The sequence below is a fragment of the Antechinus flavipes genome, chromosome 1, assembly GCF_016432865.1.
Source record: "Antechinus flavipes isolate AdamAnt ecotype Samford, QLD, Australia chromosome 1, AdamAnt_v2, whole genome shotgun sequence".
Taxonomy (NCBI): Eukaryota; Metazoa; Chordata; class Mammalia; order Dasyuromorphia; family Dasyuridae; genus Antechinus; species Antechinus flavipes.
In genome coordinates this window covers 674501157-674516517 of record NC_067398.1, presented here as the reverse complement: position 1 = coordinate 674516517, position 15361 = coordinate 674501157, and the positions used below count along the sequence as shown (strand labels likewise).

Here is a 15361-nt window from a genome sequence, read left to right as displayed (position 1 = left end):
CATAACCTATTTGCCTTCTTATTTTGAACTCGGGTCTTTTTAGAATAAGGACAACTTGCTTTTAAAATCCTGCCTCTTCAGTTTACTAGCTTTGTGACTTGGAAAATCACCTAATGTATCTGAGTCTCAGGTTTCCTTATTTGTAGAACCAAGGATATTAGACTAGATGATTTTCCTATTCCCTATGCACACACATGCTCACACATGTACACTTTGAGAACTGCAGGCAACCCAGGAAATCACAAAGCATACTGAAATTATTCCTTTATATCATGCATCAAGATGGAATTATCTTGATAAGAAATAACTATATGCTAACTCCCACAGAAAACGTAAAAAGCATATTCAGTTCTTCTTGACTCATTATTATACAATTCATAAGGGCACATTTCCCACACACTTACAGGGCTTCTAATCTGACAATTCCACGAATTTTGTTGGGAAAATTGTGATATATGGTGACAAAGACAATGTCTTTACATTTACAGTTCGGAGTGCCTAGTAGATTAACCAGGCCCAAAGTTCTTAAATGAATAGGATCAGATAAGCCAGTTGTGAGGGAAGACAAGTACACTGAGGGAGACTACTGTGGTAGAGTAGAACCTTGGACTGGAGATCAGAAAATAGAGGTTTGAGTCTTATTTCTGCCACTTAATACCTTTGTGACTTTGGACCTTAGGTCCTTCCTTGGGGGCTCAAGTTCCCCATCTGTAAAGTGGGGCTAATACTTTGTCAGCTTCTGAGTTTTGAGGATCAGATGAGATAATGGATGTGTTTTGCAAACTATAAACAGAATTATGAATTCTGAGTGCTTTAGTGTTACCATGTTTTCTATTTTTCAAAATGCCTTTATGTTGAGTTGATATTCCCAATAGTCACAGTAGATGGAATATTTTTCAATTTCTGTTTTATAGATGAGGAAGTAGAGCTATCAAAGAGGCTGACATGTTCAAGTTGTGAAATTAGAACTAAAACTGTCCTCTACCCTGTCTAGCATTGGATTTACCATTTTTACTTCATTGTGCTGTCATAGCCTCTTGCTGGTTGACTAAAAAGAATGTGAACTTTGTCAAAGGGAGGAGACTTATAATTAGGGATTGTTGGTTTCAGTTAAGTTGGAGATTTTAATTGTTATAAAAAAGGTTGAAAGTCATGTGGAAAGGGTGGAGATGAGCATTTTTAATAAGCTGATTCATAACATGGGGTAAATGTACTAAAGATATTTTTGTTTTTGTGTGATGCAATCTAATTAGTGCTGTTCTTACATGAATTCTTGATCTTACTGTAAATACAATTTGAAATTTTATAGATTGTATGATCAGCTTCATAAGATGTTAGTAACATATGCCAGTAGTGTAATTAGTGTGGTTTCAAGAAACAATCAAAATACCTTTTGTAGTGTTTTGAGATGAGTATTCTGATAATGTAACTTAGCCTTCGGTCGTAAGTAATTTGCTTATCTTCTAGTTATGTGTACTTAGAACAACTTGATATGAATAGATTTGAGAGGTAAAAAATGTTGTATGCTATCTGCAATGCTTTTTATATAATGTCTGAGAGAGACAGAAAAATGAATAAGAAAATGTCCTTCACTTTAAAATGTATAAGAAACAGCCAATCACATACACAAAAAGTACATTCAAATATATGAGAGGGTTATAAAAAACAGGAATTGTTTAAATGGGGAGGAAAGTTTAATGGAAGATATGGCATTTTGAACTGGATCTGGAAAGTGACTAGTATTTCATCAGAAAAAGATTGAGACATTCTAAGACTAGTTGGGTGAGCAGATGTGGAGGTAGGAAGTGTACTGAGGCAAGATCAAGTGCATTGGTTAGGCAAGTTTGAATGAAGTACGGAACCAAGGAGATTCTTCTATTGTCATCATTGAACTTTTATTTGATAGAGAATAGGATATCATTGAAAGGTTTTGAATAGAAGCATATCCACCTCAAAGTTTTTATACTTTTTTTTAGCTGAGATTCTTTAACAGTAAGATTAAGAACAAATTGAAAAAAGTAATAGGGAGGAAGATGTCACCTAATATTCAGTTGTGATGTCTGAGATATCTAATTGCTTTTTCTCCCAGTTTTGTAGTATTTAAATTCATGTATTCAAATGGTTATAGGCACAACCTGCATTTGTAGAAAATGTTCAGAATTATTTTCCCTGTTCCTTTTCCACATGGTCAAATAACAATTGCAAGAATATAGGAGTTGTATATGTGGAAAATAAGTAATACATTTCAAGTCCAATGGATTTACTAGTGAAAAGTAATATATGATACTTAAGATGGATGGGGGCAGCTAAGTGGTGCAATGGTTAGAACACTAGCTCTGACGTCAGGAGGACCTGAGTTCAAATTTGATCTCAGACATTTAACACTTCCTGGCTGAGTGACCCTGGATAAGTCACTTAACCCCAATTTCCTCAGCAATAAACAAAATAAAACTTAAGGTGGAAATTGAGTTCTGATCCAGTCTTCCTACTTGTAGAAAAACAATGCATTGTGTAGTTGTTCAAAAACATCTTTTAGGATAAGGTGTACTAGTTTTATTTTTTTTCCCTTGGTAAATTTATTTATTTTTAATATCTTGCTTTATGAATAGTGTACTACTTTAGATCATAAACTTTTCAACTGACTTTTTACCATAGGTTAATGGACCTGATGGTATCCTGCAGAATGGTGCTGTGGATGACAGTGTAGCTAAAACTAGCCAACTGTTGGCTGAATTGAATTTTGAAGAAGATGAAGAAGATACTTACTATACAAAGGATCTTCCTGTGCATGCTTGCAGGTAAAAATCCATTCTGTTCTAAATTCTAGGAATGACAAACATCAAATACTGGTATTTGCCATAGTCAGAAGATTGTGGTGAGGTATTTTCCCAAGTGGTATGCTTTCTCTTTTAGAACCTGAATTAAAATCTTGGACTATGATGTTGCTTTTGTTACATACAGCCCCATCCTTAGGGTATTTACAAGCTTATTGGGTTTGTACTGCAGACATTAAGAGGGTAGAAAGAGAAAATACCGTCATTAGCTGCCTTAAGTTCATACTAGTTCATAAGATAAAGAAATGGAATGTCCTGCATACTTTCAGACAGAATTCAGGCTTTCCTTTCTGTGACTTCTTTTTCCTATCAGGGTTATCCTTATTATTCATTTTAGCTTGCTTTCACCAGTGAACATCTGGATTGATGGATAAAATCAGAGGTGATTTGTTTTACAAAAAGCTTGTCATAGGATTTTTGAAACTGATTAGTTTTCCCAATGGATTTAAAGAGAGTTGGTTTACTTATATTTTCGAATCTTCGAATTATATTAAAATGCATGTGCATTTTGTTTTAAAGCCATAGAATGTCAAATTTATGAGACTTTAGAATTGAGAATATCAGCCAGAAAGGGACTTTAGTTTATATACTTCTACCCTATAATTTTACAAGTAAGAAATTAAGAAACAGAAACATGAACCTGCGTAAGATCAGGCAGCTAGTCACTGTTTGGACCAGAAATAGCATCAATAAGTATTTATTATAAACCAGACCCCTGTTCTATTGGAAAGACAAAAAAAAAAAAAAAAAAAAAAAAGCCCCAAACCTCCAACAGCATACAGTCTAATGAGAGAGACATCATATCAAATCAGAACATAGAGTTAAATATACATACAAGTTAAATATAAAGTAAGTGGAAAATAACCCTAGGGGATTGGCATTAGCAATTGGAGGGGATTATAAGAGTTAAGATTTGGGAGGGAGAACATTTCAAGGAAGAGAAATGAGGTTCCTAGAGATTACCATTAGTTGGGCATAGAGAATGTTAAGAAGAAAGAGATACAGATTTAAAGAATCCAATTCTCTTTGGAATCTAATGTTTTGTTTTTGTTTTTTCCCCTATCATACCATACCTACTGTTTCCTATACCCCATCCTCTATACACATTTAACACTTAGTTTTAACATTTTGATCTTTGGGAGGCTTCTTTTTTCAGAGCCCAAATGTGCACCATTTGAATTCTTCACAGGCACATAGTACAAATCAGAACTTTTCTGATGAAGCAGCACTGAATCATGAGCTCTCCTGGGCTGGAGCAGTGGAAGAGCTTGTCCTTCAGTCTTACTAAATGAATTCGATTTGCAAGCAGTTAGGAATATTCTGGTAGAGTCTTAGAGGTCCAGTGAGATAAGGTGGGAGAGAACTTGACATTTAACTTGAGTTTCAGTTTCTCTGTAAAATGAAAACTATTCAGATCACAGTGTATACTTCCCAAGGTTGTTATGGAAGATGCTTTCTAAATCTTAAAGTACTTTGTAAAATGAATATAAACATTCTTTATTGTGTAGCACAGCCTTGGAACTGGGAATACACAATATATTGAGTTTACAATTGACTCAAGATAAAGCTGACATTTTGATACACGTACTTTGGAGTTAGACCATGGATTGTCATGGAAGATACTGTGAATTAAAGCTTATAGTCAGAATGGGATGTGGGATGCCTTCTGCATTTTATCTCAGCAAGTAAGAAAGCTGCACAGGGAAGGGGAATAATCTAAATTCATAGAAACATTAAAAACAATTAGCTTTGGTTTGCTCTTCACAAGCAATCTTGGGAAGTAGGTGCTATTGTTATTTCAGTTTTAGACAGTGAACTGAGAAATAGGCAAAATTCCTTAGCTAATGTATTTGAACTCAGGCCTTACTGACTCAAAGTAGCTACTTCATTGTTAGTACTAGAAAAATCTCCACCTTCTCAGTTTGATGTGGTGTAGTAAGAGCCAGCTTGGGAACCAAGAATTCAAACACTATCTCTGCCACATAGGACAGATCATTAGATCCTTAGTGCTTGAGGCAGGTTTTTGAGACTAAAAGTTGTAGAGGTGCCAAACCAACTTTAGCAATAGAGTTTTCTCATCATTATTTTTCTTCATTCCATTGTTTGTAGCAGTGAAGTCATAGATTCAATTCCTATCTTATGCTGCTGTTACTTGAATGTATTAGCTTTTTTCAAATCAAATATTTTCTTTCTGTTTACTAAATTATAAAGGATAAAACTCAAAAGTGATAGTAACTATAGCCTTGTATATTAGGCTTTCATTGCTTAGAATTGAGGGGGATATCTATTTGCCCGAGTGAATTTAAAACAATAATGGCTTAATTGGCATCTATTGACAATTCTGTCAAACTCAGTAAAAATTGGTTTCAATCAAATTGTTTCCTATTACAAAATAATTCTCTACAATCCTCCTAATATTTCTGTCTTGATTTTTCAGGACTTAAGCCTCTGAAATTAATGGATTTGCTTTTGTTCCTGGGATTATCTTACTTGAAGATGCAAAACTTGAAAGGACTTAAAAGAAAAGAATTTTAGCATCATGTTAAACTAAAAACGAACAACAAACCTTTCTATTTTTTAAAGTTTTGTGATGTGTTTCCTTTTTTAGTTACTGTGGCATCCATGATCCGGCTTGCGTGGTTTACTGCAATACTAGCAAGAAATGGTTTTGTAATGGACGTGGAAACACTTCTGGCAGGTAGTTTATCAAAACATGCATGGGTCTTTAATCAAATTTGTATTTAGAACTGTATGGAAATGATGGAGTGAAGTATAATAGAAAATCATGTTAACAAACCTGGCCTTTTTTCCCTCCTGTGTGACTGGTTTAACTTCAAACAGATGGTGTTATGTGAATGCCTTCATGTATTTACTCTTGATTTTGTGTGTGTGTGTGTGCATGCGCGTGCGTGTATGCATGCACACACATGTGTTTCTGCACTTAGTGCATTTTTTATTATGCAAATATGGTTAACTAAATTTTTTTCCATGTTTTAGTTATGCAAGGTGAGCTTTTGGCCATGCCAACTTAATCTTAAGATTTCTGCCTTTACCATTAAAGCACATTATGAGAATATTGAGCTCTCAGAGAATGTAATCACTGGAATATCAGTTTAAGCCTTTTAGAACAGATATCATTCTTAAGGTATTTTTGATTTTTATAATGGTCCATCAAAGAAAAGTTCATTCACATTTACTGGAAATTACTATATTTTAGTTTGTTATTTATCATATACATGTGAGACCTCTATTAAATCTAATCAAATTAAGTTGCTTATTTTGTTTGGGGTGATATGAGTGTTTTTTAGAATTTAAATTGTGCAAGCATAGGATGCAACCTTAAAATTTAAGGCTCTATCAAATTCCACAGTTAATGCCCATTTTGGATTTCTTTTACCAAAAAAAAAAGTAATGATCTTAATGCTTCTTAGGCTTCACCTTTTCCTGTATGCTTCATTCTCATCCATCAAATGCAATAAATAGTGCAAGAGTTTATTATCCCAATTTTATAAATGTGGAACTAGACTGAGATTTGACTTATCCTTCAGCTAGTAAGGGGATGGAGTGGCACTTAAGCACAAAGTGACTTTGAGGGTCTGTGGTTAGTGTTTTTCCCCACTAACAATGCTTTTCATGGTGAAGCAGCTAAATAGAGATCACTGGCTTTGCAGCTAAGATGTTCTAATTAATTCAGGCCTCAGATAATTATGTCACCGTGGCCAAGTTACCACCTCTGCTGCCTCAGTCTCCTCAACTGTAAGATGGGGATAATAATATCATCAGCCTCCCGGGGTGGTTATGAGGCTCAAATTAAACAATTGTAAAGTACATGGCACACAGTAGGTTCTATGTAAATATTTACTCCCTTTCCCCTCTTAAACCTTGTGTAGCCAGTATTTAACCTGTTAAATTTTTCTTCTGCAGTTCACTTTGAGGAAAGAGGCAAATGGGAACCAAAAAACCCTGATATGACAAAAGTCCTACAAGCTTCTGACATATTCCTGAGTATACGTTCATTATGTCTAGACTTCTGCACTTTCTGCATCTACGTGTACTGTGTAATCAGATTCTGGTCTAGAAGAACAACTAATACTTTAGATTTTTCAAGAAAAGGACTAACTAGAAAAATAGAATAGTCAGCGCATCCCATTCCTAATCATTTTGACTGATTAGCATTTTGCTATATTTTATCTTCATCACTTCCCTGTTAACCTTCACTCCCAGGAACACAATGAATTGGACAGGCCAGAAATTGACCCCTGTGCAGCAGGCAGATGTTAAAGGGGCAATGTAGTTTTAAAATTTTTATCTTTTCACCATTGAAAAGCCACATAAGCTCTCACTCAGAGCCTCTTGACTCTTAGTTGACATCTGATCTTAACAAGTTTGGCCATCTGGTTCCTTAGACAATAATTAGAAGCAACATTGTCAAACTCAAATGCCACAGCAAATAATTAGGGATAAACTATAAAAAAGCAGGTGCGATTGAGGGGTAGGGGAGAAGAGTCACAGAAATCAGGACAAATAGCCACCTTCCTTAGTTTCTAAGGACGTTCAATTATATTGTGTTCATAGAAAAAGGAGGATATAAAAGGTTATAAATATTTTGCCAGATGTGTTTAAGGTAAAATAACATTTTTAGAAAGATTTTTTTTTAATTCTTTTTAAATTTTCAGGTGTCTAGGTAGTTGTTATATGGAACCTCTCATTCTCTGATGATGCTAAGATGAGTGAGATGTTCTTAAGTACCTGCTAATTGACCGTAAATATTTCACTTATAAGTGGGAAAATTAGAAACAATCAACTTGTGTGTTTGTTCTTGGTTTTCAATCATGCTTTATTCTGTCCTGATTTCAGCCACATTGTAAATCATCTTGTAAGAGCAAAATGCAAAGAAGTAACTCTCCACAAGGATGGCCCCTTGGGGGAGACCGTGCTGGAGTGTTACAATTGTGGGTGTCGGAATGTGTTTCTCCTTGGCTTCATACCTGCCAAAGCTGATTCAGTAGTGGTACTCCTCTGCAGGTAAGAGAAAAGACTTTATTAAAAGATTATCCAATCCTTCTAAAATCTGCAACTTCTATCCCAATTCCTGTTTCCTTGTTGATTCCTAGCTCTTCTCATCATAATTTTTGCCTCAGTCAATGCAATTATATTTTGTTTTTGTTTTTTTTTTTTAATTGTTTCAAGTGTTGAGGTTAACTCATCCCTTATCTCCCCTTTCACTCCCTGTGTGAGTAAAATTGTGAGCTTCACTAGGATAGGAAATGTTTTTATTCTCTTTAGCTTCTCTAATACTTAAATTGTCACAGGTTTTTTTTTTGAGGGGAAGGAGATGCAAGAATACAATTCTGAAGGAAACTCCTGCTGAAATGATTCATCCTATGCTCTATACTTTAGTCTTAGAGAGCTACCTGGGGCATGAGTAGTTAAGAGCCTTGCTCAAGGTGTGTGCTTAATAGATATCTTAAGAGCAAACAAGTGAAATTTAATCCTGAATATATCATGGGCTTTGCCATGGTTTATGAGAAGGGACAGTGGGTAAAAGATAAAATTCAGATACAGCTTCTGTATATAGTTTCAAAATTCCAAATTTCAAAATTGAAATAGATTTCAAAAATATTGTGTAATTTTCTTTCCATCCAACTACAATAAGCTTTTTGAAGATGGTAGGCATTATACCTTGGTTAATCTCCTGCAGTACTGAGCAAAAGTACATTGGCTATAGATGAATTTTTAAAATTTGTTAAACTTTTTTTTTATGTGTAAAAATTTGCCTGAGGTGAAAGTCTCTTTTTCTGAGTCTTCTCTATTTATCTGTGAGATTCTTTCACTCCACCCCCATAGTCTCTTTTTTGAGTTTTCATTATGAAGAAACAGTGACTATCTTGGCTAATCTCAAAAATGTATCTGCCCAATTTTAAGGCTTTTCATGACTTTTGAAAAATGAAAAATCTACATGTGTTAGGAAATTTATAATTAAAAATTTGAAGTAACAGGCCAGTTTTTGGTCAGAGCATACAGATAGTGGACAAGGTCCTATTTAACTTGTTAGATAAACTCTTAGCATTTGGCCCATTAATGCATTGTCCTTGTAATTTGGATTTTGTAGGCAACCCTGTGCCAGTCAGAGCAGCTTAAAGGATATCAATTGGGACAGCTCCCAATGGCAGCCTCTGATCCAGGATCGCTGCTTTCTTTCCTGGCTGGTAAAGATTCCTTCTGAACAGGAGCAGCTAAGAGCACGGCAGATTACAGCGCAACAAATCAACAAACTAGAGGAACTCTGGAAGGTATGATATTCTCAAAAGACCTAAAATAGGTAAAATAGACCAGGGCGTCACATTTTATGTTTTGGCTACACATTGAGAGAAAAACTCTTTCCTGGTTGAATCTTTCTATGAATTCAGTGTGCTTTCTAGCCTGGTCAGTTAGGCAATATATGGAATATCAATTATGGGTGCTACAATTTCAGAAAGGGCTTTTACAATTGAGATAGATGACACTCTTGTGAATTGTATGAAGGCAATAAGGATGAATAACCTGAAGAAGATAAGGTTTAAGGCGACATCATTGCTGTCTTCAGATATTTGAAGTATCGTTATGGGGGGAAATGGTGGTGGTTGCTATGCTTCTGAACAGAACCAGAGGAAATGAAACACCTGTGCCAACTGGGTAACCCAGGCATCCATATGGTCTTGCTTCGGTAGACTCACTGTGTCAAGGCACTTATCCTTAACTGGTTTCCTCTCTGATTTAGCACAGAAACTATTCCAAACCTCTCTTCAAACTACTAATATTTGATAAACCAGTGTTCTTGTTATTTGGATTTTGTGGCAACTTCGTGCCAGCTTAAAGTATATCATTTTATACTTTGGGAATTGATTTCTGTCCTGCTTTCTGCCCACCCTCTTTACCTTATTGGAGAACCTTGCATCTTTTTGAGAAAATTTAAGGCCAATCAACATGAGCTCTTCTCATTTCAAATCCCAGTGACCATCCCCCACTCTTTCATCCTTTCTTCCTATCTCAGGCAGTAAGGTAACTCTTATTGTAGAGAGTACTCTGTCTCCACAGGTGCCTTTAACCTTTCTTCATCCAATTCATTCTTTTTTTTTTTTTTTTTTAAAGATTGCTACTTGGACTATCCCTTTCAATATGCACATGGACACATATAGATATGCTTATTGTTTCCTTCAAATGTACCTAAATCCACCTTCCTTAAAAAAAAAAAAAAAAAACAAAGAAACCTTCACTAGGCCTTACTATACCCTCACGCTAACTCCTGATTCACTCATATTGCCTAATTTGGATGTTCCTCAAGATTCTCTTCTATTCTCTTTTCTCTCTTTGAAATTATCTATTGAATTGACTCATAGATCTATTTATTCAGTTATGGTCTCTCCATATTATCTTTAGGCTTCAGTTCATCACCAGATGCCTCTCCTATTAAACCTTTGAAATTACACAATTCAAAGACACAACTTTATCTTATCAAAACAATTCACCTTTCTGTCCATCTTTTTATATTTCCCATTTTCCTTCCCCCCACCCACCCTCTTCTTGATTTCCTCATTTCTGTCAAAGATGACACTATCCTTTTAGTCTCCTAGGTTTGTAATCTCAACTTGACTCCTTACTCTTCCTCTTATTCAGTTGCTTTCCTAGTTTTTTAGTTTCATGCCCAGTTCACTGATTGACTCTTTTTTGGTGTGTTTAGAGAGATAAATTTTCCCTAGAATACTGCTTTGCTGAATCCCATAAATTTTTGATATGTTATCTCATTGTTATAAATTTTTAATGAAATTATTAATCTCAGTCAGTTGAACAACCTTGCCATTTCCCTACTTCTATGCCATCACTCTTAGCCAGCCTCTTCTCTTGAACACACAATCACCACTTTACTTCACACCGTTATTACTCTTGCCTAGGTTTGGCCTCTTCCTTTCCTAAAGTGTAGATATATGACCATAGAAACCCCCTCCTCCATTAAATCCTTTGACTCCCAATTACCTTGAACCCAAAATGGAAACTTGTATATTTAGCTCTTAGATTCCTTTTCATCCTTACCTCAACCCATATTTTTAGCTTCATTAGAAATCATTCACTCTGTCGCTCTTAAAAGGTGCCTGCCCCATAGGTATTAAATAAGTACTTATGAGTCAAGGCAGTTAATGAAATCTTCTTGGGTCAAAAGAGAGAGCTCCGACTAAGGAAAAGTTATAGAGAAGCAAATTTCATCTTGATAGAAAAGATGACAGAGAGAGCTCTCCACATTGTTTTAGTGGGGGTTTTCAAGCAGAGAATGAATTGTCAAAGTCTAAAATCTCACTCCAGTGTATTGTCCTGACCAAACAAGAGAAGTAAAATGTCAGTAGCAACTTGGTAATAACTAGATTCCTTCCTTTCTACTGCCTATTGTTTACAAAGCATTTGGGTATATTGCTATGATTTTTATAGTGTCTGCTCCATGTGATTCTATCTGACTTTTTCTTACCATCCACTTTACTTTTTCCTGTTCCTTTATTTGCATCTATCACTTGCTACAGGCTAAGAAATGGTTTCATTTGTACTTGGAAAAACCGGACAAAGTTGACTTGCTTAGAGCTTTAAGTAGTTGGGAGTGGACCTTGAGGGATTAATAGGATAAATTTCCTATTAGTGCCTGGCCCAGAGTAGTCCACTAAACATTTTTTCATCATCTCCTTTGTACTAGGCATTGTGCTGTGGTCTTGGGGATATAAAGAAAGGCAGAAAAAGTCCTTGCCCTCAGGGAACTCCCATTCCAATGAAGATATGTATATGCCTAAGCACATACCAGATACTACATACACAGGACAAAATCACTTAACAGTTGGGGAGGAGAGAGGAGTGCATTTGTGTATGCGCCCACATACGTGCACGCACATCTTTATTTTCCCTTCTACCAGTATTGGGTGGGAAATTGATTTTTCATCCTTTCTGCCTGAGCACCTGCTCTTTACCTATTCAGTGAATCTCAGTCTCATTGCATAAATATTGTGCTTACGATTTTCCTCTGAAACCAGATTTTACTTGGGGTTTTCTTATTTAACAAGTAGAGTGCCATTTAATTCATGTGGTAAAGATTGACACTTCATGAAAGCTGCTTGGTCTCTTCGTGGAAAAAATCTTTGTAATTCCTAGTTGCAGATGTACATGCTATGTAATTCACAACTGTTCAGGTTAGTTCTAGAGCCAAAGATCCCCTGAATTTGAGAGCTGAAAGTATGATTTAGCAATGGCTCAGGTCAAGGCTCTGTGTTAGATTGTGATTTCTTGATTGATAGAAGAGAAGATTGAGCTTCTTGGAGTACTAGTTGGACAACTTGTCAAGGCTTAATTCATTTGCATCCAAATGAAAATATGACAAGATAACTTTGTCCACTTTATAGATTTCTACACATGACTTTTCTGTCAGCTATAGGAGAAGCTCTACTTTATTGAGATTCATAAAGAGAAGAAAATGATCATGGGAGAAAATGAGTTCTGCAAGATTGAAGTAGTGTGTTCCAGGTGCTGGATATATAGCATTATTTAATCCTTATAATCTGGAATAAGTTTGCAACTCAACAATACTGGTGTTACATTAACTTCAGAGAAACTAATTAAAGAAAGTGACTCAAGTAAAAATGGAGCTTGAAGAAAATCACTAATTATTAAGATACATGTGCATTTTGGATTAGATCTTTGGATAGTCATTCACCTCTGTCAGTCCGTAGTCTGAGGTTTCTCTCCCCTTTAGGCCTGTGAGTCCTTGTAGTGGCTGTCTAGAGGTTAGAGAAGATATGTTGTTCTTGAGTAATTTGCCAGCTAGTAACAATTAAGATACGGAATTCTGTATTAAGCTTCCTACTCAGGCTCCTAGGATTTACAGGTCAGTTTTCTTATTTTAAGTGAAAAGACAAAGGTCTTAGGACAGAAAATTACCTAAGTTCATGTTTCAATGGCAGCATTCAAATAGCCGCCTAGCTCTCTGCACCCAGTGGATACTGTCACAATGGCTTAGAGACTGTCATATTCTTTGAACAAAATAAAATAATAAAGGCTTTAGGGCTTGCTGTTATTAGGAAAATTTAAGAGTAGAATTCACATGCAAAAAGTTAGATTAAATTCTCTATAAAGAAATATCCCATTATCTGACAATTTTTGCTATGATGTTTGTGTAGAGTTCTTATTTTTAAATTTTAAAAATGTTCTACCACTTTTCTGTTCTGGGGGGCCATCTGTAGATATGGTACTGAGTTGTGTATAGGAGAGCATTTCTTTCATTGTCAGTGTATTGTTAATTCACATAAGTCACTAAATGCCTATGTTTAATTCTGGAGACAACCCAGATGTCATATGGCCTGATAGAAAGAGAATAAAACTTGGTGGAGAGCCATGGGTTTTGAATCCTGACTCCAACCCCAGTTAGCTAGCTGTGTGATTCTGGTCAAGTAGGTGCTGGACCTCTCTGCATCTATTGTTACATTTAGCATGATGTAGAAAAGTTAACTTCGTAGGGCTGTCTGGAGGAAGCCACATTGCAAACCTGAGCAGCTATAGGAATATGATGATGATTGATTATCCTTACAGGAAAATCCTTCAGCAACTCTTGAAGATCTGGAAAAGCCAGGTGTTGATGAAGAGCCCCAGCATGTCTTGCTTCGCTATGAGGATGCTTATCAGTATCAAAATATCTTTGGTCCACTTGTCAAACTGGAAGCAGATTATGATAAGAAACTTAAAGAATCCCAGGTAATTTGTGTGAAATAGTGACTGGTTTTGGAATAGGCTTAATGGGATTTGGTTTGTTGTAGGCCAAGTTTTGTCTTGAAAGTAGAACCATGGAAACAAATAGCATATTTTTTTTTACATTGTTTGAATATGGAGATATATACATACACAAACACACACACACATATGTTTAAACAAATAGTAACTTAGAACTTATGGTCTTTAACTTAGCATATTTCAATTAACTTTAGTTAGTTAATTAGTAGTAATAAAAACTTTTTAGGATCATACTACTCTAAGTAAGACACACTGAGTCAGAAGTAGCCTGAGAAGTGAGAAAAGTATGTGAAGATTGAGAGCATTTTAGGGGACCAAATTCTTTAGCTTTTTACTGAATCAGTATTTGAAAAAGAAGTTCTCTCTTGGAGGAAATAATATTATTGCAAAGAAGCTCAAGGATGGTTTGATCAGAGATGTTCCATCATTGGTGATCAAGTTATTTAAAGGTTTTGCTTATTGGTTAAGAGCACATGTTGTCATTGGCTTTTAGAAAGCAGCTAAAAGAACCTTACATTTAAACTCCAAATGTCCAAGATTAATAGTCTTTGCTCTTCTATTTATTATCTGTATGACCCTGAGCAAATTACTTAAATTCTAAGCATCAGTTTTTTCACTTGCAAAATGGAAGTAATAATACTTGTATTGCCTATCATAGAATTATTGCGGATCAAATCACTTAACAATAAAATCTTTTTAATGTGTAAGGTAAGGTAGTATTTCTAGGAATTAATTGGGAAACTTCATTCCTCTCAAAATTTGAATTGGCTCTGCTCTGTGTACTCCCCTTAATCCTATAGCAAATTTTTTTCCTCCAGATATCTGGAATTTTCATAAGCTAACATCAGCCTTTCATGTTTAGATCTACTTTCTGTTTTCTTTTCTTTTTTTTTTTTTTTTTGGCATCCTGTCTGGTGCCAGTTCCTTGGCATTTGACATTTGGAACTTGTCTAAAATTATAGCAAGTTAACCTAGAGGCAGGTAAGTGGCACCCTGCATAGAGTGCTGGGCAAACCTGGCCTCGGGTACAGGCCCTGAACAAGTCACACCGTGCCTGCATTTGTAAAATGGAGATAATAACAATATCTGACTCTCAGGGTTGTTGTGAGGATCCAGTGTAATAACCATTGTAAAGAGTTCGTCACAGTGCCTGGCTAGATATATTTATTTAAGAAATAATGAATTTGATGAATTATAGCAGTGTAATGGTGGAATGTGATAGAGAGCTAAGATTCTCTAGATTTGTAATAATAATTCACGAAGTTTGAGGATGAACAAGGAATCTTGTCTTTTTTATAACTAGACCCAAGATAACATCACAGTCAGATGGGACCTGGGCCTCAACAAGAAGAGAATCGCTTACTTCACGTTGCCCAAGACTGACTCTGGTAATGAGGATTTAGTCATAATTTGGTTGAGAGGTGATTTTGAGTTTTTAAAATTTTTGTGACTAAGTAGCTATAAAATATATATGCAGAGAAAAGCCTAGTTCAACATCTATAACCTAAAAATTACCTGGGATAACAACCTGCCATGCTGAGACATTAATTGCTTTTAATTTTTTTCCCTCTCTTCATTTTTCCTTGAAGATATGCGTCTTATGCAGGGAGATGAAATCTGCCTTCGCTATAAAGGTGACCTCGCCCCATTGTGGAAGGGAATTGGCCATGTCATTAAAGTTCCAGATAGTATCCTTTTTAAACCATCCAGAAGATAACTCATGACAAGGGCGT

The 15361-nt window shown here is 35.6% G+C and overlaps 1 protein-coding gene across 1 annotated transcript in view; it reads left to right on the top strand.

Moving 5' to 3' along the window:
• UPF1 (UPF1 RNA helicase and ATPase) overlaps positions 1-15361 on the top strand; it is a 58641-nt gene that overhangs the window by 19895 nt on the left and 23385 nt on the right. Inside the window, 7 exon segments of the mRNA XM_051972283.1 lie at positions 2656-2798; positions 5443-5532; positions 7692-7859; positions 8947-9127; positions 13431-13592; positions 14932-15016; positions 15218-15316. Of these exon segments, the coding sequence (XP_051828243.1) occupies positions 2656-2798; positions 5443-5532; positions 7692-7859; positions 8947-9127; positions 13431-13592; positions 14932-15016; positions 15218-15316 (928 nt within the window).